The sequence below is a fragment of the Triturus cristatus genome, chromosome 11 (assembly GCF_964204655.1).
Source record: "Triturus cristatus chromosome 11, aTriCri1.1, whole genome shotgun sequence".
In the NCBI taxonomy this organism is placed as follows: domain Eukaryota; kingdom Metazoa; phylum Chordata; class Amphibia; order Caudata; family Salamandridae; genus Triturus; species Triturus cristatus.
Window position 1 is genome coordinate 141,351,345 of NC_140594.1, and position 26,404 is coordinate 141,377,748.

The 26,404-nt window shown below is 47.1% G+C and overlaps 1 protein-coding gene across 1 annotated transcript in view; it reads right to left on the bottom strand.

The window, feature by feature from the left end:
* Nucleotides 1–26,404, bottom strand: part of RFLNA (refilin A) — a 101,485-nt gene that overhangs the window by 8,189 nt on the left and 66,892 nt on the right. The window contains exon 3 of the mRNA XM_085636408.1: nt 2,850–2,959. Coding sequence (XP_085492534.1) covers nt 2,850–2,959 — 110 coding nt within the window. The remainder of the gene's footprint in view (nt 1–2,849; nt 2,960–26,404) is intronic.

Consider the following 26,404-nt stretch of genomic DNA (forward strand, 5'->3'; position numbering starts at 1 on the left):
CGGGGCTCTTTAGTGGGGATCTTTTGTTCCTTCCGCAGTGTGCAATAGGGGTGAGGGGCCTAGTAGGTGTAGATGTAGGAGAAAGTGATTAAAACAGGTCAGTTAGTCCTAACAGTTATTTATTCAAAAGGTAAACCGCCTGATTAAAATATAGAGAGTGGCAGTAAACTAGAGGCTATGTATCTAGCTGTATGTGCCCTACTCTCGATCAGTCAACATGTTTCGTGTCTTATGCGTCTTGGGGATCTGGGCACTTCTTCAGGACCAAAATGAACGCTATCTACACAAGTTGGTAAGTGGAAACTACATACTACTTTCTCAGGTCAATAACCTATACCGTTGTCTAGTGATTCCTGCAACGGTACCCGGCGGTCAAAAAAATGGACACCGATTTGGGTCCAGCGTTCAAGAACCTACCCTGCCACAGGATCTGGGATGGCGTAGCCCCACTGCTTGCAGCAGTGAAATAAAGAAAGCATAAAATGATAATAACTCGCTTTTATTATCATTTTATGTTTCCCTGTTGCGGCAACTTTGTGGGAGGGTAGGGCTGCTCTGCTTACAGAGCAGGGCAGGGGAGAAGTGGTTTGGACTCCCAACCTGAGCATGAATGTAGAGGGCCGGCCAAACATTCATGCACACCTTTTCTGTTCTCAATGCAGGCTGCATTACAGCCTGCACTGAGAACATACCCAGGCAACCATTCCCTGGCTGAGCGCTGAGCCACGGCGCTCAGACCACAGCTTTGTGATTGGCTCAGGGGAGCCTGGGAGCTGGATGCTTCCTTCTTTTCTGTTCCGACTGGAGAGATGACAGAGGGACGGCAGAGGAGAGACCCGGTATTCAGGTAAGTTTTAAAAGAAATGTTTACCTCCTCTCCCTCTTACTTCCTCTGCCCCTCGCCTTCGATCCCTGCTGGCCGCCACTGTCTGGTGGGCTGGTGACAGTGATGACTCCACAGCTGCACAGCGGCTGGCCTGCCATAGAGTACTTGGTGCTCTGGTAGGGAATTTTCACTGAATCTGCCCAGGGTGGTACTCTGCAAACATATTTGGAGGAAACACAATGACGCAAAGGCTGTCATATATATTTTGAGTTTTTTTAGAAACAAAGTCCTGAAAAGTGGCTTTGTTTCTGAAAAACTAAAAATAAATATCCCTGACTTGCTGGGAGTTTGTCTCCTATTATGTGGGGGGCATGTATTTGTTTTTAAACTTCTGTATCAGAAGCTGCACCCTATAACAGGGCAGGGCTACCAACGCTATATTGGAAAATTTCCCTCTTTCCACCACACTTTAAACTGCCCCCTTGGTATTCTGCAAGGCTTTAATTCCTAAAACATCCACATTATTTAATAGTTACAGAGTACCTGCATGGCATTGCTGCCATGACATGGAAGAAAGCATAGTCTTAACTCCTCTGTGGTGGAGACCACAGTACCGTAGGAGGTCTTGCCACTGAATGGCAGTGGTGTCTGCCCAGGACCAGTGGATTGGCTCTGATAACTGCTTGCGCTCGAGATAGCGCTGCTGGCTGCATAGGCAGGGACACATTTAAATAGGTGTTTGCCCCATGTGAATGAGTCCCTGTCCCATTTCACCTGCTGAAGAGGATTTTGAGTGCAGTAGGAGGCGAAACATGTCATCTTGTGTTGTCACAAAATGTACCACATGAGACTATGCATCCCAAATTATTACCATCAGGTTACCACTTTTATAGCATCACCCTCAGATGGCAAACTCCTGGTCACTGGTGCCTTGTGCATTGCCACAGTGAAACATGCAGGTCGTGTCTGGCAAGTTTCCTGCAGGCATAGTGGCATCTTGTTTACTACAAATTGAGTAGTCTCTTGCTATTGTAAAATACAGGTGCTATTAGCAACCATTGTAGATCTCAGAAGGACAAAAAGATAAGATCTCCATGTTAAACGTTGCTCTCTGACATGTACAAAGATCTCTATGAAGGAGGTGAATAGCGCACTGGGCTATATTGACCTTACTGAGTCCTGTCTGTCAAAGAAATATAGTGGCTGGCACCAGGATAGCGAGCAGTCACAGCAAAGAGGCCATGGTTTTTAAAACACACGAGGGCCGGCTAGATCCCGCTCTCATGCTAAAGGTCTCGGTTAATGCAAATTTGTTTAATTAATAGGAAAACTATTGACGCGCAGTTACGTACATTTATGTTAATTGTATCCTCCTTAGAGTGTTAATCTTCTGTACTTAGAGCACTCAAGCACTGACCCTGTACCACGGCCCTGTGTTCACTTCCGGTCTGCCAAGCATACACTATCCCAGCTGGTCACAACAGCTGATGCAGTAAGCAGAAGCTGCAGAAGCCAGAGCTGGATTGTGGGATAGGTCACATTAAATGAAAACGTGTGAATTTTGCACTAATCGTTCAACGTGGAATAAAACTGGTCACTGCCTGAGTGAGGGCCAAACCCTACATGGTTTCAAGAAGGTCCGAGTTGTTTCGATTCCGGTCTGTCCATCTACAGACTGATAACGGCCGCTAGAAGGATGTCCTTGGCTCTCTGGTGGTAGAAGGTCAGTTCAAGGACTTCCCCAAGCATGAAGGGCTATGGCCTTGGTACTGTGGGTCACTGTAGAAATTAGGAGATACTTGCGTCTCCGTTCCAGCCGATCATCTCGAAACCAATAGTGAGGAGATGGTAATCATCGGGGATCGCATTATTACTGAACCAGGTTTCTCTTAGTTCCATCATGTGGCAGTGGGTTTAGTAAGTTGTATAGAAAAGGGTACGGTAAACCACTCATGGAAAGAGAACGGTGACATGATAAAGGCCAACAATCCACCTAAGATGTTCCTATAAAAAGTTGTCTCACCTGATTTCTTGTACAGCTTCCGGGTTGACCTCAATGCTTTCTCCAAAGAATACGGGACACATTCTTGGCCTGGTGTCGGAAGTGGAAGAGCTGAGAAGGAGATAGGGTATCTAAAAGGAGAGAGAAGGGATAGTCATTTTGGGGGAAACACTACCAAGCCTTTACTTTCTTTCAAACTCAACAAGGAAACATTTTGACATAAGAAAGCAATGCAAGTAATGCACTAGCCTAGACAATTTCCCATTGGACTGATAAAGAGGGGTCTGGTTTTGAGTTGTGAAGCAATTTAAACCTTTCTTACTTTTTGGAGGAAGTAACAGGTACAGAGGAAAACCCCCTAGTGAATTTTTCTAAACCATGCAGTATTGTGAGAAAATTCCACTGGTTGATTTTAAGGCTGCATTCTGCTTTCTCAACTGAATTTAGTGCTTTTCCATTAACACCCAACCCTAAGGCGAGCTTTGAGTCGCCATTGAAGCCACACAGAGGATGCGCTGTTAATTTAATGTACCTTTAAACTGAATATTGCTAACCCAGAAGCCATTTTTTAACTACCAATGAAAGACTTTCATACAAAAAGCTTATGTAAATTGTGACCACATGGTTCTGGCAGAATTGTAATATGTATTAAACAGAACTTATTACTGTCCAGTCAATGCCAGTTTATTATAATCCTGTGTAACATTCCATTTATCCATGTCGGAAGGATAATTTAGCATTGCAAGGTTTCAAACGAATGAAATGCAGGTCACGCCACATTGCAGCAAAGACCGATTAATTCACTGAGCCACGTTGCCAGCTTTATCTATACAACCAGTAGTTTTTAGGTCTCGCCTGGCATAGGCTGCGTGCATACGCAGTCTCGCTGGTGAGATTTAGTGTTAACAGGGTATTTTCTGTAAGGGGCTTTAAGCCCCTTCCCTCTGTTCCATTGGCCGGCGTCACCGTTTATGCTAAACGGTGGCCAGCCATTGGAACAGAGGTGTCGATGACGTTTTTGCTTGGCTTTTCGAGCCGTCCCATTTGGGTGAACTCGCTTGCTTTGCGTTGGTCGCAAAAGGTTTCTTATCTTTATGGGGCCAAACACATGGCCCCATAAAGACAAGAAACCTTTTGGCAGGCGAGGCCGGCAGAAAAAGCCAAGCAAATACGTCATGGCGAGCGCTTGGTTTAAATGGTTCAGTCTGTGGATGAATAGCCTTCAGACAGGGCGGCGATGCACCCGCACACACCCAGACACGTGTTCACTTCGCACTGGAGCCGCTGGCACTAGGGAGATAGAACGCGAGCGGCGCTGCAAGCGTGGCCGCCATCTTAGCGCAGATGGAGCTTTGCCCGGGAACGGTAAAGTCTAGTGGTAGGTGGCCCATTGAATGAGATTTTTGTAGGTCGATCTTATTTCTCTTCGGCCGAGCCCTGCATTGAATTACCCAGGGCACAGAGGGTTCATGAAGGGCTCCAGCAGGAAAATAATACATGGAAAATTGTATGTTCTGTCTCCCAAATGAGGGCCTGTCCACCCGCCGAGAGACAGTGGAGAGAGCCAGCAGCCCTGTCAGCACATCAGTCGTCACGTGCGCTCTAGGCCCCCTCCCCCACAGTCACTTCATGCTTTCTTGGCTGCAGCTGGAAGGAGGCTGTATGTTTTCACATTTCAATCATCGCATCCTTCCTGGAAGGTCCCCGCGTGTGCAGGGGCTGTGGACCGGCGGCATGTTTACCATCGCTGTGCGTTCACCCGGGGAACATTGGTGCCCAGAGGTTTTTTTTTTGTGGTCTGGGAGAATCATATCGTATACTGAACATTTCCAGAGTCCCTGGGTGCGGTGCGGTGAAGGCCGATGCACTGTCAGACATGTTATACTCTTGCGAGTAGGAGGTCTCGTTCGTGGGGTCTCCGCCGTGGCGGGAGGAAGGCATGCCTCAGCAGGAATCAATAGGTCTCGCATTTACGCGAGTGTAAGTTATTGGCATTGTAAATGACAATGCCATTTATTTATGTTTTGAAAACGTAAAGAAAAGGCATTGTTATTTACGATGCCAATAGCTCAAACTTGTTTAGGCATGTCAACCTCTGGCCACACTCAGTGTGCCTACAGGAGCCCTTTAACTTTATGTTCCCCGGATGAAGATGTTTTATTGTCTCTTACTAGATACTTTGCGTCCTTTCATACCTTGTGCACGACTGGACTTGTCTTTATCCCGCATTTTAGTGCATCCTTAGTGGTGCACAGCGTGAGTTAGGCCTAGCAGTGCGTGAAATGGAGCCCACAGTAAGGCCGAGACCCGCTACAGCTGTTGGGTGAATGGAGAAAACTAACATTAACTTTTCTGGAACGATAGCTCGGTGAGCTGAAATTCAGCCGCCTGTAAAATGCAGTACCCTGAAGGTCATGAGTTGAAACTCTACTCAGCCTTCCGTCCTTACGAGTGGTTTAAATTGGGTTACAGTTTCATTGTGTTATTCATAGTTCCTAAAACAGCTGAAGTGCGGCACGTAGCGCTATGCAAAAACAAGATTATTGTCAGTTAACCCATGAGTTGTCTTAGCATTCAAGCCGTGTTCCCGCAGAGCATGCTAACGGCAGTGATTATGCAGTTATCGGCGTGAGGTGGATTTCCAGCCACCTGCCAAGAATGGTTGCACTTGACGGTGTGAGGAGTTAAGCGAGTTATCGCTATTTTCGGAGCTCCTCTTAATCGTACAAAGTGCAGTCGGAGTTGTAATTGGGGCTTTCAGAGAGGCGTGATTTAAACGTTGATTCAACCTGCCTTAGTTATTACGTATGGCTGCAGGGGCGGGCTGAAGTTGATTTATAACCAGAGCACCTGAAATTATGTGGCAGGAGAGGGCCAAATTATGTGGTATGGCTGAGAAAATTATGCGGTAAAAAGGCACATGATGCGGCTTAATGTGTAAGATTTTGTAATACTATTACTTTATTATTTTGTCCTTTACACATTTCTTAAGACTCGTCTGGGCTTTGGTTGCACCTCATGAGGACCAGTTTACAACCCAAATGCAGCAATAAGCAACAGAAATGTAACCAGTCAACCTTTGCAAAAGGCTTTCCATTGCGCGCAAAACGTGTCGCTTCATTATTAACTTTTGAACAATTTGCACTAGAAACAAAATTTTTGTTTGTTGAAATCTACAGATTATGCAGCAAATGATGAGATGTGTGGCAAATGTGTCAGATCTATAATTATGCGGAAAAGAGCAGTGGTCGCACAATCACATAATTCCAGTGGCCCTGCTGCTTATAACAGTGTGTTATGCTGTTGAGTGATTTGGCGGTTTTCCTACTGGAGACATTACTGTCTGTGGTTCAAGAAAGCCCCCATCCGTTGAGCCAAAAGTGCAAATGCGCACATCGATGACGTCTCATTTTTGTTGTGCGCTGGTATTAGAGCGTGCCGTTTGCTAGCTGACATCAACCTCAGTAATAACTTCTGAGGTGAATCTGTTCCATGCACTTGTTTATGAAAGGGAATAGGTGTGGACAAGTTATTAGAGATACATTTCCTTATTAAACAAGCATTTGCAATGCAATAGGTCTCGCATTTACGCGAGTTTAAGCTATTGGCATTGTAAATGACAATGCCTTTTATTTATGTTTTAAAAACGAAAACAAAAATAAAAGGCATTGTTATGTGCAATGTGAATAGCTCAAACTCGCGTAAATGCGAGACCTATTGCATTGTAAATGCTGGTTTACTTTTGTCATAATTATCGTTCTATTTCTATTCCGTTCACGCTCATGTTTTTTTTTTTTAATCTGTTCTTCTAGCAATATTTCTCCATCTAACCTCCTGGTACCAGATTAATTACTGTTGCATCTCTAGTTCTGCAAGCGCATGCCACAGAGGCATGCAAATGGCATCTTTTTATGACTCAGAGGTAGAAATTATTACCCAGAGAAATTATTTTTCACGCTAAATTATTATACTAGACACTTTTACAACCATAAGGTCAATATTCAGAGCAGGATATATATCTTAGCTGTGGCTTAGGCTGTTGTATACTTGTAAAACTCTGACATAGTCACAAACTGAGAGATAAGCAAAGTGTGGGGGGGCACAAGATAATAAAACAGGTGACAATGCGAGAGACATCATTCGGAATTCCCTGCTAATGATGAAAACTCAGAATAGCTCAGTCTTCGGCAGAAACCATGCCTTTTCCGCAAAGTGCGCCAATCTACAAAATTTTACAGAATTTTACGAGGAAAGCAAATTATGCCACCACAGATTTAGAAAAGTAGGATACAAACTTTTACATACGTTTATTATTTAGCCAACTGTCCTCCTTTGAGGATGCTGAGAACACCATAACAGCATTCTGGGTTCAGGAATGCGTGTACATTTTCTCCCTTAAAGCCTAAACCTCTGCTAAAAACATGTTAAGATGAAAACGTATTTCTTTCAGAAACCCATTGCTTACCTTCTGGAATCCTGTATGTTGCCTTAACTGTCATGTAGTTCTCTTGGAACAGACGGAGCTCAATCAATCAGTCAGGGAATTGTAAGCGCGCAACTCACCCGTGAGGGTCTCTAGGTGCTGGGTGGGGGGTACGCCTCTCCGTTCAGCCGAAGAGCCAGGTCTTGAGGGTCTTCCTGAAGGTGTTCAGGGAGGGGGCGCGTCTGATGTCTGCCGGTAGCTCGTTCCAGGTCTTGGCCGCCATGTGGGAGAACGATCTTCCGCCTGATCTGGCTCTGTGGATGCGCGGGGTTTCAGCCAGTGGGAAGTTGGAAGATCTGAGGTTTCTTTTGGGTACGTGGAAGTTTATTCTGTCGTTGAGGCATTTGGGTCCGTTGTTGTGCAGGCATTTGTAGGCGTGAGTGAGGATTTTGAAGATGACTCTCTTCTGCACGGGGAGCCAGTGGAGTCGCCGCAGGTGTTGGCTGATGTGTTCGTGTTGGGGGATGCCGAGGACGAGTCTGGCCGCAGTGTTCTGTATTGTTTGCACTTTGCGGAGTATGGACTTGTTGATGCCGGCGTAGAGTGCGTTGCCATAGTCGAGTTTGCTGGTCGAGTTTGCTGGACTATCTATTCGTTCCCAGTCTAAGATGATGGACGCAGTAGATTCTTATGACTGCTTGCCAGTTGAGGATGGCGCCTGTACTTCCAGTGATGTCACTCCCTGTTTCTGGAATCTTGCATTTCCCATAGTTCTTCAGGAATAGATGGAGCTGGACTTTATCATCATGCCCAACCCAAGATTGTGGGCACAGTGGATTCCACTGGCTGCTCTCTAATCCAAGATGGCTGCTGCACTTCCTGTGATGCCAGTTCCTGTTTCTTTTTCATAAAAGGCTTGGGAGGAATTCAGAGGAAGGTCTGCGAGAATGCAACTTAGTGTTTTTAGTTGCATTCTTTTCTCTTTGTTCTGCATTGTTGTCCTAATATTTTGTCCTCTGTATTTCCCTTGGATTCACAAATCTTCTGCCAGTCTCTTCTGCAAGTCTTATGATGCCAGACTCTTCTCCGTGCATTCCTAAGTAGTTTAGCGTACTGATTCTCAGCTCTACATTAAATCCTGAGCTGTTTCTCTGAACATCTTCCTCCATCTGCCTCTGGAGGTTTTTCCGCTTTGGGTTTTATCCTGCCTTGCAAACTTTCCTTGGGGCACCTGCTTGCCACACTTTGTTGCTTTGTGTAGGTGGCAACATAGCTACAAGAAGGAACTGTGCTAGCATGAAGTAGTACTGAAGTCAAGACAGAAGCTTAAGTCACTACAGAAAATTACACCAACAACGTTTTGACTTCAATGGGTTTTATGATTAATCTGAATTAGGAAAAATTGCGCAATTCCAGGTTGTCTTTAAAGTTTCACACATTATTTTGACTCGAACCCACACTGTTGAGCATTTGCTATCAATGGTGCACCAGATGCAGTAGTGCCAGGGTCCAGAGGCAGGAGGGGACCAGTAAATCCTGAATATTTCTGTATTTTACTACCAGCAATGCAGTTGGGAGACCATTTTCCTTGCTTTTAATAGGGCCTAGTACACATGTTGAATACTTCGATTGTAAAATTAAAAATTGACTAATGATTCAGCAACTATGTACAGCTACTACAAAAAAACAATTTGTTTCTGCTCAGTATTCTGTAAAGTCCCTGGGCACTGCTCTTTCACCAGAAGATGAAAATATTATAGAAGAGATTTGGGCCCAACTTTACTAAAGGTTTGTGCTGGTGCTTACACAACACAAAGCTACACAAAGTGTCACTAAGCATTGCCAAGTGGTGCAAACAGCAGCAGCGACTCAAATTGCATGCACAAAAGGTAATCTACCTGAAAGTTGACCCTCACGTTGCACTCAAACCTCTACACGCAATCTCCTGCTAATGTACGCAAAGCTAGCGTATCTGAGACAGGCCAGTGTAAAAACCTTAGGCCTTTGTCGCAGACCCTAATACTATGTAGAACATGGACAAGCAAGAGGTCCAGGGGTATATTGCCTGATACACTTATATGTAATGTGTGCCTTACCCTAAGCCACACAGTTTACACGTTTGGCTGTTGTCCACATGTGGAAATCTGAACTAGCATGTGTGTCTCTAGAAAGAGTCTTAGACACATACAGCTAGCGCGCCTTTCTGCAACACGTGCCTGGCTTAGCGTCATGCACAGCAGCCAGATTTAAAACAAGAGACACTGATGTAGTCATTGGGAGGCATCTCTTACTAAATCCCATGCAAAACACTGCTGCCATTTTTCATGCAATGCGCCGTTGTATGACAGTCAGTAGATTTGGGCCGAAATCCAGTATGTGAAGTAGATGCAAATGTCGAGGTGGCTAAAAACATAACAATGCTACTTCGATGCTGCTGTTTCCACAGAGTTGTTCCGCAACTGGGATATTCTGGGCCTCATTTATGAACGTGTTGCATTGCTGTGTGAAAACAGCGATGCAACACTTTTCAGTGCGCCCTCCTTGTGACGCCATGAATGCACCGTATTTACTGTATGGCGCTCCATGTCCCAAAGATTTACAGATACGTCAGTATTCCTGACGTATTTGTAGGCGCAAAAGTGGCATATTGCTGGGGTGTGTCTGAAAACAGACGCAGCTCCAGCAATGTGTCCTATCACATGGGGCAAGCCCGATGTGAGCGGGCCTGGGTCACTCCTTACGCCTGCTGTGAAGCAGGTGTAAGTGTTTGAAGCAGTGGCGTCCTAGAAGTGACCTAGTGAAATCTCATGGATTTCACTGCATTACTACTATGAGCCTTTTTTGTGGGGGACACCCGCCCAGCATATATTCTACCTGATGCAGGTATAATGTATCGCGGGGGTTTACAAAGTGACACATCTGCCTAGATGTGTCACTTTGTAAATATGGCACAGTGTGGTGCATATTTTACGCCGCGGCAGCATCACAAACGGTGACGCAACAGCTGCGTTAAGGGCTCATAAATAAGGCCCTTAATGTTTGAGGTATGTGGATATAGCGCAGACCCACCACCAAGAAACAGCAAAGCACTTTACAGACAACATCTTTATTTTAAAATAAGTCTCTGTACATGAAGTGCTGTGCGTGTTCTAGGATAGTGTGTGGTACCCAGTCGAGGCGGGATCGGTGTTGTAGTCAGCTCCCCACTTTACCAGCTTGACCTTGGCCCCAATAATTATCTGTCTATGGTGGGCCTCATCTGGACTGTAAATCCGCAGGCAAAATGCTCATAAATATCACAGTTAGGGAAAACCTATGATAGAGGGGTGAGGGCTGAGATGCAAAGTGAAGGAATCAAAGACCTATTGTTGATGAAAAAGGAAGCATGGGGGAAGAAAGTAGAAAAGGAAAAGTATGGATGAAAGAAAGAAGATGGGTAGATACCAAGGGGAAATGATGAATGGGAAGAGAAAGGAAGGATGAAATGAAAGAAGGAAACGTGAAAGGCAGGAAGGAAGAAAAGGTGAAAGTCATAATGGAAGAATGAAAGGAAGGAAGTGTGTAAGAATAAATGGGCTGAAGAGTGAAAAGGATGAATGGGTGGAAGATTGAAAAGATCGAAGGATGAAAGGAAGAATAAATGTCAGGGTGAAATGATGGATGGAAGAGGGAAATGATTAATTGGTGAAAGGGTGAATGAAAAGAAAGATTGAAAAATGGGTAGATGGGTGAAAGTATGGAGGAAGGAAGAGTGGAAGAATAGATAGATGAATTGCTTCACTGATATAGTCATAGGCGGATTGGTGAAAGGATGAGCTTATATGAAAGGTTAAAAGGATAGCTGGCTGGATAAGACGATGGAAGAAAGCATGGATGGGTGGGTGGGTGTCTGGATAGTTGGTTGGGTGGAAAGGTGAAGTGATGTTCAGGTAGATGGATGAATAAATGGAAATAAAGAGATGGAAGGGCAAAAGGGTGGATGGAAAGATGGATGGAAGCAGGGCTGGACTGAGAACACAAAGCAGCTCTGGCAATTTTATCGGACTGGCCCCCAGGAGTTGGGGTGAGTTGGGCGAGGGTGCCAGTGTGGAGCACTGCTGCTTAACTAAACCAGCTCCCAGCACTGCTGCTTTTTTGCGACGGGGGCAGATATTGCAGCACTGCTGCAAAACTGTCCCTCAGTAACAAAACCGGCACCTGCCCTTCGAGCCTCCCGTAGAAATGCCTGATGCCCGCTATGGCCAGTCCGCCCCGGATGGAAGAAGGATGGTCAGGTAAAGGGAACTCTTCTAAGGAGGATCATGTATGCTCATTGTATGTGTTCTGAAGATTAGAGGTTTGGTTCAAGTGGGGGCATTTACATTTTCTGGCTTCTCCTGTGGACAGGATTATCGAAATCTGGATGTAACGGAGAGAGCAGGGGAGTCCGTGTAATGGGAACAATACGATTGATTGTTGCATAACACAAATTTATAACTAAGGCTCAGAGTTTTCCCTTTTTGGGTCTCGCAGACGTAGCGCTGGAGAACGCATGCGCTCCTCACTCTGCGAGGCTTATTGTCATCAGTACAGGGCTTTGAAAAGCTCACCACACGCTTGTGCTTGTGGTTTTGTTTTCGTGACAGGCCATTGGCTTTTGTGTGCGCTTTCTAAGAAAGACAGCACGCAATTGGGCAAAGGCGGGTGCATGTCCCGCCTTTGCTCCGCCTCGGCCTATTGCTTGCGGTTACCCGCACAACCACATCTGTTTTCAATTATCGTGCACAGATGCGTGCGCGATAATTCAAACAGATTGCTCGCTGTGGCACGCGCACCACTCGTTTCGATTCACCGTCTCGTCTCGAATGTGTGTGTTAACGATTGTCAGTATTTTCTCATTATGCTTTTCATATATGTTCTGTTACTGGACATTAAGTCTTGCTGGCAGTGCTGTGTGCTCACTGCATGTACTGTTTATTTTTGCCTCTAATCTGTGTGCTGCTATGAGTCAGTACACGGTCTTGTCTCGGCTGTTAGGTTTCCGTCGCTTGCGTGACCCGCAAACTTTAAAATGTGCGTGTTCACGGGGGGCAGTGTAATATCTGCCGCCACGTGGGCTTTTTGAATCTGAATCTGCATGTTTGACACCATGTGCTGTGTGTTCCTGGTTGAAGTGTATATGTTTACATACCAGAGTTGTGTGCGTTCTTCAACGTGATTTTACGATTCGGATGTGTTTCTCAGTATGTTGTGTCTGCGCTTTGCTGCTTGTGTGCCATTTTTTGTGAGTGTGGAGTGTGCCACTATATGTTCTGGATGTTTCAGCATCTGTGTGTGTTTTTAGCTGGCTGTTTGTTTTATTGTGTAGTAGTCTTCCTGTCAGTGTGGTGCGTGTGCCTCCCTCGCTGCTGCGGATTTCAGTGTGTGTGTGTGTCCAGTTCTCCACAGTGCGGTGCCTGCCCCTTGTATGTCCTCAGTGTCACTGTGTGTGTGTATTTTTCCCATGGATGTGGGAGCTAGCGCCTGGAACACGCTGCGCCTAGCTCACTCGGCGCCTCTGCGTGCATCTCCCGGTTCTGCTTGATGGCAGCGCGCGCCCGGCTCCTGCCAGCACGCAGCCTACTATAATCGCGGTTATTAATTACACGCTGAGCGGCATCGACCACTTTCTGACGCTGGCGCCCACTGCACCCTGCCAGAAGTGTATGTAGCCCACTGCCTCGTGCGACAGGCGCACAATGACGGATGGTGTCATACTGAGTGGGCCCCTCTGCTTGTGACTAAGGCAGCTCACCCTCACTCACACAGAAGGTTGTGGGTCGGTGTGAGCAAAGAGGAACAAGCATTGGCATAGCCAATAGGTCTCACCTTTGGGACCTTATAAGTGTTTAGCCATGCAACAGTTGATGTTGTTGCACCAAGGATATTGTGCTGCATAACTAAATACTTAAAAGGTCCCAAAAGCGAGACCTATTGGCTATGCCAATGCTTGTTTTACTTTTTTTAATCGATAAATACAGACAGAAAACAATGTGTTCCCCCTCTGTATTTATTGTTAAAAGTAGAAAAATACAGAAAGCTGGGCTTCTTTTCAATGACTCTTCTTGTTGTCATTCATGAATTTTCAGCCAATAGCTGTGATGACTGACAGCAGGTAGAGTTAAAAAATTGAAAGGGTGTTTCTTTAATAACAGCATATCTCAGCATACGTTGATGTGATATGGTGAATGTTTTCATGTGGGATTATTGTTTCACTATATTTGGCTGCTTAATTGGTAAAACCTAACAGCCATAAAGTATGACTGCACATTTATTGGTTAAAACATATGTTTGTGTTATATTGTGAATATTTTAATGTGGGCTTATTGTTTTATTAATGAGAGTTGCTTAATGTGACGACAATGCATCAGAGCATGAGTGTACATTTATTTGTCAAATAAATGTGGAAATATACGAGTTAAAACTTCATTTATTCACAAAACACAAAATAAATATGGATAAATACACATAAGAAATGAGGCAACTCACCCTCAGAATAATCAGTTTACATCAGTCACTTTGATGCACGGGTTTAAACATCTCTGCCCCAGAAGTTATTCTACAGCTCATGAGGACCACCAGACCTGTGGACATCCACCATGCCCCTCCTTAGTCTAACACAGTGATCTGTAGTTTATTCTGTAGTTTATTTAAAACATTGGTGCATTTGCATAAGTGTGTTTGTGTGTCCTCGTGTGTGTGTATGCATAAATGCCTGTCCCACTCCTTTATTTAAAGGGGCCATCCAGTGTAGAGAAAAAATCAGTCCTCTTTACTCTGTCCTTCTTGACTAACACTCACCAATAATAGGTATTCCAGAATGTGGCTCTGTTTGATGATGTCTGGTTGGGTTTGAGACCTAATGTGACCTCTTCCACCGGATGGTCTTACCAGAAGGTGTCAGCTTTCCGCTGCTATTAACTGACCAACCAGCTTCTTTTAGGTTACATCTGCAGCATTACCTGTGGGCCTCGCTTTTCCTCTTTATCACCAATCAGAGGGACTACCGGCGCACAAACTCATACAGGGCCAGTGTGTGTCACACTGTCTTGGCATTCATCAGACTGTCACGTGGTGAAGAGCTGATTGCACCTAGAGAGCAGAATGTGGGCTGCAAACCATTACCGGGGTAGGTTTCCAGTTTGTGTGTGGGGGCAGTGCACTGTTCAAATACATTTTGTATTAGGAGGAGGCTTGTGCTTGGGATAGGTGTGGCTGCTAACGCTCAAAGCTCCGCCTCCTTTCCTATCCCTAGCCCTCAAATATCCCTCCACGGCTGGTCTTATTATAACAGCCTGAAAGCCCCACACTTCCCCTAGGCTCAGCCATCTCTGAAGCCCTCCCTCCTCACTAGATGGTACAAAAGATTTCAAGGCTGGCAGGTCTGGGTCAGCAGTCAGAAGCAAGTGGAGGCTCGCCCTGCATATAGCTGTGCGCCATCTTTGATCTTCTCCAAGGCGTCTCCTGTGGATGTCAGTAAACAGGCGTGTGCAACAATCCCAAGCACAATAAAGCACATCAAGCCAGTCATTGGTCAACACTGCGTTGTGAAATCCACATCGTTGCACTTTGACGTTGCAGCATCTCTGCTTCTGTCCAACAGACGGAAGTCCATGACCAGTGAGGTGGCCACTCTGGAGTCAGGAAGAGAGACTTGCAGCGATACAGTCAACATTTTAGGCTTGGTCCATCTGTATCTAATGGTTATTTATGTGCCATCAAACATTCATACCGAGTGGCAGACTCTTGCTATGCTCGCGACATGCATCATGGTAGCCAACTGCTACCCCGCTGCCACCCTGCGTGTGCTTCCTTTCTTGTGCTCACAGCACCAGCCACTACCAACTAATTTCCAGGCCGGCCTGCCCAGCTCCATGTATGTTGTAATTGTGGTTTTGTGGTCTCTTCCAGGCACCCCATAAAAGGATCCTCTCTCTGACATGCATCTCAGCAGTTCTGTCATACAACAGAGAGACTGCTGTCTGTGGGTATGTGTGAGTGTGCGCTCTTAAGTGTCTCAAAGTGCATACATATGTGTGCATGAGTGTACTGTGTGTGTATGTTAGAAACACCGAATGTGTATGTAAAATGAGAGATCCTTATCATATGATGGCCAGATAATCTGGTACATAAGGTGAGTACCGGTGTGTATGATGGCACAAATGCATATGGTGGAAGTACCTAACCCTAAAGGGCTAAGGCTTGCCAGATATTGGGTTAATCTGGGCATATGGTGCCAATGCCTAGAATGCAAAGAGAATACCTCCCTAGATGAAGGCACAATATGCCTTTCCTATAATCTGGGCCACTGGAATTATGCGATTGTGCGGCTGCTGCGGTTTTCTCATGATTATAGATTTGCGGCATTTGCCACATAAGCCATCACCTGAAGATTTTTTTTTTTTAAATGTTTCTTGCTCAAAAGATTCAAAAGTTACAAAAATCTCAGGGGCAGATTTAAAAGCCCCTTGCGTCACTTTTGCGCCGCCGTTGCATCACTTTTTGTGACGCAGCAACGGCATAAACTATGCGCCACATTGTGGCCCATTTACAACGTGACGCATCTAGGGAGATGTGTCACGTTGTAAAGCCCTGCATCACATTATACCTGCGTAATGCATAATATATGCAGGGTGGGCATTACCATGCAAAAAAAACCTTCGCAGAAGTGACGCAGTGAAATCTACAAGATTTCACTGCGTCACTTCTAGGACGCCACTGTGTCATAACCCTACTCCTGCTTGCCATAAGGAGTGACGCAGCGTATTGGGAAAAGGCCTCCCCGTGTATTGCTGGAGTTGCGTCTTGCTAGCGACACGACTCCAGCGATGCGTGTCTTTTGCGGCAACAGATGCGTCAGAATTTCTGACGCATCTGTCAATCCTTGCGCCATGGTGCGCCGTATTGTAAATACGGCGCATCCATGGTGGCGAAAGGGTTTCACATGGAGGCACAGGGAAACTGACACATCTGTACAGATGCATCAGTTTCTTGTAAACCTGCCCCCTAGTGACACGTGTTGCCGTGCACTGGATGGCCCTTGGCAAAGTTGTACTGGTCACCTTTCTGTTGCTTAGTGCTATATTTGGATATTAAACTGGTACTAAAGAGGTGCAACTAATGCCCAGACAGTGTTAACAAGTTTATATTGACAAAATAATGAAGTAATACGATCACAAAATGTGCATAATGCTGCATAATTTGCCTTTTCTTGCCACATAATTTACTGCTGCATAATTTGGCCCTCCACTGCCGCATAATGCCACTGGCCCTGCCTATAATGCAACACCACACCCCAGCCAAGCATAATCCAGTCTTCCAACCACAAACCCACACATATATAAACATACAAAACCACACCCCAAACCTCACACCCATCAACCCTCCACAATATGTGACTTTAGGGGCAACATTATAGAGGCAGTGATTGAGTGATGTCATAATAGGTCTTAAACGCAATCGGACATCACCTCACAAAGGAACATTCTAGAATGATAGTGATTTGGTACTGCAAGCACAAGCAAAGCGAGCAACCTTTATGCCTTGTCTTTGGATTGCTCCGACTCTTGTGTGAAGCCAGGCCCTTCAAGTACAACGAGGACTTTTAAACATTTTAAATAACTCGCCAAGAACCCTTAAAAAACAAATATTAAGCAGCTCATGCTTCTATATCAACAGCGTACCGTAATAGAATTTTTGCAAAACAATATTTGAGCTTAGGTGTTTTAAATGTAAATATTGTATCTCCTCGCTTTTACTTGACAATGAGCAATTATGAAGGCAAAATATGCCTCAGACGGATGTGTCGATGAAAGGAAAAAAGAAAAAGTCTCGCCTCAGGTTTTATTGTTGGAGTGGGAGACAGGTATGTGGGGGCACCGACGGCGCGAACCCAGTTCAAAGACAGAGGTTTTGCAGCGATGCCAATCACCAGTGGGAAAATGCTGTCTTATGGCATTCCTCGCGGCTCCGCGGCGGCCCTCTCCTAATAGCGCAATCTGTCAGGGGAGGTAAGTGCCTGGTTAATGACTTTCCACATAAGCGCCTCAGCTGGGACGGAAACATTCCTTGCAATGAAGTGAGATGTGACGGAGAGATATCCGTCATCCAGGGGCCTCCAGGGTTCCCAGAATGCTCTCTTCTGGTAAGGTCGTGTATGTACAGCAGGGAGATGCTCTGAGTTCAACGCTGAGGCGAGGCCTGGAGGAGCCAAGGCCCGCCTCCTGAGACCGGGGCGACCTACAGCGACACATCCATGCCAGGTTTCCAGGATAGCCACTCACCATATAAATAATAATTACCATTTACACCCATTGTGTATACATGTCTCGAGGGGATGGCCTGAACATCTGGCATGGCGCCAACCCAAAAGTAGGGCAGCGGTGGACACCCCATCCTTCCAGACTCTCCTGGCCTAGAGGGCCGTCACAACCCGGCCTTTTGCCACAACTCATGAGTAGGTAAACACAGTGGGCCTTGGTTACAAGCCCCTTGTGCCCCCGGTGCGTTACTTTTTTTGATGCACTGGCGACGCAATGTGCCGGCCCATATTTACAAAGCCACACAAACCCACCATGCATGGCTTTTCATGGCCTTATAAATGCGGCCCCTTTTTACGCATCACTTTGAGTGAAAGGGACGTGCCATGGGTGTTGCTGTGGGTGTTCCCACACAACACCCATGGATTCTGCCGTATTCCTAGATTTACAACATTTTGTAAACCTGGGAATGCGTCAGAATCCCACGCCTCCCCAGGAGAGGCGTAAGGAGGCGCACTGAGGAGAAATACTTATATTTCTCCTCGTTTTTTCCTTATTCTACATAGAAGGAGGAAAACACTATCCAACACAAACAACTTTTGTGCAGGGAGGTGTCTGCAACGAAAGTGCTGTAACGCAGGCCCTCTTGAAGCATGGTGCACGGGTGCCTGTGTTAGAGCATGGCAGCCAATTGTGCGCTAGCGCAGGGGAAAGCACAGGGACGAGTCATATTGTTGTAAATATGATGCTTCCCTGTGCTTGGCACAGCAAAATTGCTTGTGGCGCCTCTGCACCATTTTGTTGTAAATGAGGACGCTGCATTTAGGTCCATTGTATGTAAATTCATCTTATAAATATGCGGTAAGCAAGTGCTGAACGTACAAGGCGGTCTCCAAAATGATGTTTCTTAAAAGGAGGTTTGGCCTACAGGCAGAAGGAGCGCGCCCACAAGAACAGCATCAAGTGTCCTCGTAAGGTAACAGATGTGACGACCTGACCAGGGTGTATTGTGCTGCACAGAATTGTATTGTGCGGTATAGTGTTGCTGCACTTGTGCCACACTTTCTGAAACGCCTGAAGCACTTTCATGGTGACTGGATATTTGTGAATGTGCATAGTTGGAAGACTGTGGGCTTGTTGTGTGGTCTTTGTGGAAAGCGTAGGATGTAGTTTGAGGTTCTGAGGCGTGCTACAGGTCCCAGTGAACTACCACAGCATTTTGGAATGAGGTGGTGCACAAAAGTGTTGGAACAGGCGCAGCCATGGAAAAAAAATCTATCTAGGCGTGGTCTGTTTAGAAAGTGGTCCGAGGTTTCCTGACGGAAGGGATGGTCAGCGTGGAACCAGTTTAGAAGAGAGTCCTAGGGTGGTGCTAGGTGGGGCGTTTACGTCAAAGTGAAAGTAGTCTAGTACGGAGAATAGTTCAAGGTTCTATGGACAGAGATTCCAAAGGAGCCATCAGGATACTGCATTCTCTGGAGCCCTCAAAGCAGATCAAGAGGTGCCCCTGGCACAGCCAACGTACAGTAGCACCAAAGTGATGGCAGCATGTACTCTTTGAGGGAAAGCTATTGAAGGGAAAATGCTGCAAAGGGATCACATGCAGTAAAACTATCATCCGGTAGCACCATTTACTTAAGAAACCAGGAATGGGCTGGAGACCTCAGTCATTCCCAGATTCCTAACTTGGGTTGATGGGATTAGAAGTGGAACCTGTTCTTGAGGCCATATCATGGAACGATGACACCATCCCCATTATGGACTATGGTTTGGAGGCAATGGGCAAGGGTTTATAGGCACTGGGCAATGGTTTGGAGGCACTGAGCAATGGTTTGGAGCCATTGGGAAAGGGTTTGGAGGCACTGGGCAATGGTTTTGGGGAACTGGGCAAGGGTGTGGAGGCACTGGGCAAGGGTGTGGAGGCACTGGGCAAGGGTTTGGAGGCACTGGGCAATGGTGTGGAGGCATTGGGCAATGGTTTTGGGGCAATGGGTGGCAATAGCTTGGAGCCATTGGACAAGGTTTGCAGGCACTGGGCAATGGTTTGGAGGCATTGGGCAATGGTTTGAAGCCGTTGGGCAAGGTGTGCAGGCACTGGGCAATGGTTTTGGGGCAATGGGTGGTAATAGCTTGGAGACGTTGGACAAGGTTTGCAGGCACTGGGCAATGGTTTGGGGCACTGGGGCGGGCAATGGTTTGGAGGCATTGGGAAATGTTTTGGAGGTACTGAGCAATGGTTTGGGGGAAGTGGGCAATGGTTTGAAGGCACTGAGCAATGGTTGGAAGGCGGCACTGGACAATGGTGTGAGGGCACTGGGCAATGGTTTGGGGGCACTGGGCAATGGTTTGGAGGCATTGGGCAATGGTTTGAAGACACTGGGCAATGGTTTGGAGGCACTGGGCAATGGTTTGGGGGCATTGGGCAGGGGTTTGGGGGCACTGAGCAATGGTTTGGAGCCATTGGGCAAGAGTTTGAAGGCACTGAGCAATGGTTTGAAGGCACTGGGCAATGGTTGGAAGGCACTGGACAATGGTTGGAAGGCACTGGACAATGGTGTGAGGGCACTGGGCAATGGTTTGGAGGCACTGGGCAATGGTTTGGGGACACCGGGCAATGGTTTTGGGACATAGGTCAATGCTTTGTAGATATTGGGCAAGGGTTTTGAGGCACTAGGCAATGGTTTGGAGGCATACAGCAAGGGTTTTGATGCACTTTTGGTGCCGTTCTGGTAGTAATAACCCCTTTGCCTTATCTACAAAGTGGCGTTAAGCCACTTAATGTGGCTTAATGCCGCCTTGTAAATAATGCCCCTTTCAGGCAGCACTTAGAGTGGAAGGGGTGGGCAATGGGTGTTGCAGTGAGCAACACCCATTAGTTTTTCACGCTGCCCACTATTTACAAGGGTGGCGTAAATATGGGGTAGCGCCAAAAATAAGACCAGACAATACCTGATCTTAACCTGGTGCAACTAGGAGAAATTTTAAATTTCTTCTCATTTTTGCTGTTTCTATGTGTTCTTCATTCTACAGTGCACATACAAAGAGCGGATCGCCAGTAGTGATTGTTCATGTGCAGGAAGGAAGGCCAACGAGGACCCCTATGGATTGCCCTGCTGCAAAGCCTTAAACCCAGAACGATAATGGGGGTAAATGCAACTTACCTGCGGCAAACGAGTGGCCATCTGAGGAATAAAGGGGAGTTCTCCTGGGAAAGAAGCCCCCTCATGTTAGGGAACATCTTTTGGCATATTTGAGGCATTTCGTCGCCAGTTATATGGTCAAACAAGTGCTACTTGAATACAAATTGGTGACGTTTTGAGAAGAGACTGAGAGCGTGATGCTGGAGTCAAGCCTGGGCCTTCTTCCAAGTAAAAATGTAGTAAATTTTGAAAGTCCAGTGAGTGAAATTAAGGAGGACCAGTAATCTCTTTCTAACTTGTGTATTACTTTTACTCAATGTAATGTTACTCAAGGTACAAACTTTATGAAGGATAGAAGGCTGAGTCAGATTTGCCAGGATTCGATCTCATGACCTGACGCCCACCACATGTGCCAGCGGCGAACGTTCCCCCCTTCACCCCACCAGATGAATAGCCTCAGGGGGCGCACTGACTGTGCGGCTTCTTTTTGTGGAGTATTTTCAGTGCGCCTCCTAAAGGGAGGTTTGTCTCGGCGCCCTTGTCCGTAATACAGCATCGGCGCAGAGGCAAACTGAGTACCGCGTTTGTGTGGGACCACGCCCCCATGTAATTAAGGGAATGTCCTCTCACAATAGGGATGTCGCTGCATGTGCTCTGGCGCCATCGGTATTACAGAAGGGGCCGCACAGGCATCTGCTTACCTTGTTCAACAGGAGAATTCTCTTAATCCCTTGGTAATTACAGATTCCCAGAGTATCAATAGTTCTAGGTATGAAATTACTGCCTCAGTGAAGTCCCAACGCACTAAAAGTAAAATCTAGGGCAGGTGATATGAGCGAATTTCCCTAAACCTACAGGAATTTTTGAAATTTTGGTAATATGATTATTGTGAATTTATGTTATGGCAAAGCCACAAAGAGACATAAAATGTATAAAATAACATATTTTAAAAAATGTTTGGGGGTTGTGTGCACACAGTTTTAAGCTTTTAAGGAGCTCACGTGTCCAGTTCCCTGGATTTAATTTAATTTAAGGAAATTGTCGCTTTTTTTTAACCCACGTACTTCTACCTTCGCCTTTCTTTGCCTTTTTTGTGCGGCTCTCCGTTTCTACGTCTGTGGAGAACGTTTTGTAAAAATGTGGCGACGAGGCAAGCAAGAAAATTAGCAGATGTTGACAGCTATGGACGAAAATCCGAAGGCAACGCGCAGCCCTCTATAACAAGTTTCATATTTTATTAGAAAATATGGAAAACTGAACGCTTTCCAGTCCTCCGGTGTTAGGTAATTGGGTGACCTTTTCTCCTCCACACACTGGAAAAAGCAACATCTACTCGTTGTACAGAAACCAGACAGCGTGTCTGAGTCACGCAGCATTGTTGTGCTGCGGAGTCTCCACTCGGGCTCTCAGGTGGCACGGCACGCCACAGAGCGGCGAAACAGGTCTCGGGTTTATCTTAATGACTAACGTGTACTTTATTATTTTTTAATTTTATTTCAAAACATTTTAAGGAGTATTTCAGAAGGCAACACACGAGAGCATGGTAATACATTCAAACTATTGTTCAATTGCTCTACTTTTTAGACAACCTGAAAAGCGGAGTTAGGACTGAAAACAAAGCAAAAGCCAGCCAGACTATTGGAAAAGAAGGATTTCGTATTGGAAGAAAAACTACATCCAGGGAGGCAAGGGTTACCCTCGGCTACTCTGATTGACTGACAGCAGCCTATAAGTACGGTTTAAATCAGGGACCTATTCTGATTGGATGAAAAAGCGACTAATCAGAGTATAGATGTTCCGAAGTCTAATGTCATTAATTCTATTACAGGACCGGAGGCTTCGTATTATGCTTCTCTTTCTATTTATTGCTACTCACAGCAGCCAATGAAAACTTGTGTTATATGAAAAAACAACAACATTTCTCATGATGCATACATCACATCACTTAAGACCCATAAGAGCCAGCCACACCGGAACTAGTCCTCTTTCTTTGCTGCTCACGCAGACAGTTAAGTTGAGACCTCCGATTTATTTGACTTTAATGGATTGTTGAATGTTTCATTGCATGGTGACTTATTACGTTGATATCGTACTTATGTGAGATTGCCGCTTGTGCGCTAGTATCGGCGGGTGCGCCTGCCACAACCCTCGGGTTGAATACTCAAGCTGACGCGCTGCGGCGCTTGTGGTCTCCGAGGAGACCGGTGACGAGTGGGGCATTGCGCTTCAGTAGCGGTTCAAAGCGCGAAAGCGCAAGTATTTCAAATACCTCGGACGCGGCGCCGGCCGCTTTGCATGCCTTCAGCGTGTTCGCTCCTTGCCTCCGATCGGAGCACAGCGGCACCCGGCCGCTTCACATGCCTTTCAGCGCGTGGGCGCTTGATTGGAATCAGCAACCGGTACCGCCCCGCCGTCGGCGGGCTTGAGATTGTGGATGTTAGGCGCTAGGGCTTCCCTGATATGCCATGACGCCTGGAGCCAGTTATTTTTAGTTTCGGTAGTGTTCCCACGTGCGTAGCCCAATTGGGCTGGTTTAGTTGGATTTGGGCTACGCACGTCGAAACGACCCGTTTTTGCTTTCACTTTTATCATTTCGACTGCGTTTTTCCTCGAAGAGCACTGTTGACGCCTGGCTGGCTGCAAAAACGACCTGGGCCTGGAGGGAGCACACCTGTGGGCTGTAATAATTGTTCTACAGCTGTTGCTGAGGAGCTAGGTACCAGTGCTGCTGTGCTGTGGGTTGGCTCCCCCCTTGGATTTTCCTCCTTGCTCTTACCTTATGAGCAAATACCGCTACAAGTGTGGTTCCACGATGGATACGTGGGTGCATTATGAGGAGGATGACACCTTGTATAAAGAGGAGGTAGGAGGTCCTGCCATTGAAGACAATATTGTTGAGGCCCTGGATGCTTCTGTCCAGGAGTCGGTCAGCAAGGCCCTAGAGAAAGCAGTCCCGGGGACTGTACAACAAGCTCTGGCGACGGCTTTAAAGCCCATCACTAAGCAGCTGGAGAGGTTTGCAAAGAAGCATGGCTTCCCTAAACAAACAGAGGGGACGTCAGGTGACTCCCGGGGTCAGCCTTGGCCGCATTCAGAGTCCTACGAGGCGCTTCCGCGTCCGAATCGAGAGCGTGAGAAGGTTCAGGACACTGACACAGAGTCTACGTCCACCTCCTCTGACAACCCCGGATGACTCCCCTCCTAAAAAGAAGTCCAGGAAGACTAAGCATGCGGAGCCTTCCCCGCCGGCTCCTACACCCTTTACTTTCAATCCCGCAGATATTGTGCACCCCAGATCATCGGACTGGTTACCGGCTCCGGAGGTGGCTGCGTACTTGCACGAGAACTTACGCAAGGGGTTTGATAAGGAGGTACGCAATAGGCTAAAATCAGAATGCCCAAGACCGGACCTCTCAGACAAAGTGGCGGAGACGCCGGACATTGACCCAAGCATGCTGACCTTTCTGAAAAAGTTCGCCAAGGATCCCAAGAAAGGGATTGATCGCGCTTGGCGGGGTTGCCAAGACAAGCTCCTAGACGTGGTCGGGCCCCTGGCAAAAATTTTGGAGATGGCCCTGGAGGCGCAGGAATCAGGGAGTATGATTGACCCCCACGTGCTAGCAGGCTGGACCCAACGGGCTATCTGCTTGTTAGGGAATGCCAACTGCGCGATATCTACAGAGCGCAGGAAATCGATATTGATGCGGATGGATGCCAACCTTACTGAGCTGGCCGCGTCGGAACCTGGACCGCTGGCGGACGGGAACCTCTTTGGTGACCGCTTTGTTAAGGACGTTGCGAAGTATGTGGGCACGTTCACTACCTTGGACAAGGCTCAAGCAGGGATCAAGCGCGTATTTCACGCCGGTGTTTTCAATAGGGCCGGACGAGGGCGGGGACGCTCGTTTGGCCGTCAGCACTCCCAAGGTCCCCAGCGAGGAGATTTCGGACGCGGCAGGGGTGACTGGGACTCCACCCGTGGTGGCACTTTCTACCCCACCAGACAGCGCTTCAACAAGCGGCGCTTTAACAAAGGCTCCTACCGTGGAGGATTCCAAGCCGCCGATTCCTCAGGTGAGCGCTCCAGATTTACTTCCTCTTCCCTTGGGGGGACGTATTCGGTTTTTCTTTCACAATTGGGCTCAGATATCACAAGACGCTTGGGTACTACAAACTGTTCAAGGGTTCCACCTAGAGTTTTTTCAGACGCCCCGTCAGGTACAGCGTCCCAGGAAGCTTTCTTTTTCCCAACTCGAGTGCGATTTTATAGATTCAGAAATAGACGCATTGCTGCAGAAACGCACGATAGCTCCTTGCAAAGAGGGCCCTCGCGGTTTCTGCAGCAATATTTTTCTGGTACAGAAGAATGGAGGCGGTTACAGGTTGGTACTCAATTTGAAGGATTTCAACCACTTTCTGACTTACAAACATTTCAAGATGGAGGGCATCCATCTGTTGGCGGATTTACTGAAACAAGGGGACTGGTTGGTCCGTCTGGACCTGAAGGACGCTTATCTGTCCGTTCCCATATATCGTCCCCACCGCAGATTTCTTCAGTTTCAATGGCGGAACCGGTGGTACGAGTATTTGGTCCTTCCTTTTGGACTTTCCTCAACACCGTGGTGCTTCACCAAGGTGCTGAAGCCGGTCGTGGCCTACCTCAGAGAACAAGGGGTTCGCATGATTGTCTACTTGGACGACATGCTCATTATGGCGCAATCTCCAGAGCTAGTGGCTCGGCATCTGCGCATGACCATTCATATTTTGCAGAACCTGGGGTTCGTGATCAACTAACCGAAATCAGTCCTCTCTCCCACGCAGACGATAGACTTTCTGGGGTTCGTCATAAATTCTCAGATGGCCCAGCTCTGCCTTCCGAGCTACGAGATATCAAGAAGGAGCTACGCTCGTTCCTGTCCAAACAGATGGTCTCGCTCAGGGGGATTGCCCGCATAGTGGGCCTCCTTGCGTCATCCATTCAGGCGATATTCCCGGGCCCCCTGCACTACAGGGCCCTTCAACGCCTAAAGATCCAACACTTACAGAAGGGCCTTTCTTACACAGACGTAGTCCCTCTTACCCAGGAGGTGAGGGAGGAGATGCAATGGTGGTTGGCCCAAGTCGAGGCATGGAACGGCAGAGCAATCTTCGGCTCGTTGCCAGAGGTGGTCATAGAGTCTGACGCCAGCCGTTGGGGTTGGGGAGCGCGCTGCGGAAATATTTCCACAGGGGGACGGTGGTCCCTGGAAGAGTTAAATCTTCACATAAATTGTCTAGAGCTCCTCGCGGGATCCTTTGCGATCCGGACGTTGGCCCCCCGGCAGATCTCATGTTGCATCCTTCTTCGGATGGACAACGTGTCGGCAGTCCGATACATCAACAAATTGGGGGGCACGAGGTCCTCGATGCTGGTGGAGATAGCGAAAGCCTTTTGGCATTACTGCCTGACCAACCAGATATCGGTGGTGGCGGAGTACATTCCGGGTCAGTCCAACGTGGTGGCGGATTGGAACTCTCGCCACCTCAGGGACTACAGCGACTGGCAACTTTGCCCACGAGTGGTTCACTGGTTACAGGAGGTTTGGGGACGCTGCGAGATCGACCTCTTTGCTTCCAGGCTGAACCATCAAATGACGCGTTTTTTCAGCTGGAGGCCGGACCCTCTGGCGCTGGCGACAGATGCCTTGGCACAGGAGTGGACTCAGCAGTTGAATTACGCGTTTCCACCGTTCATCC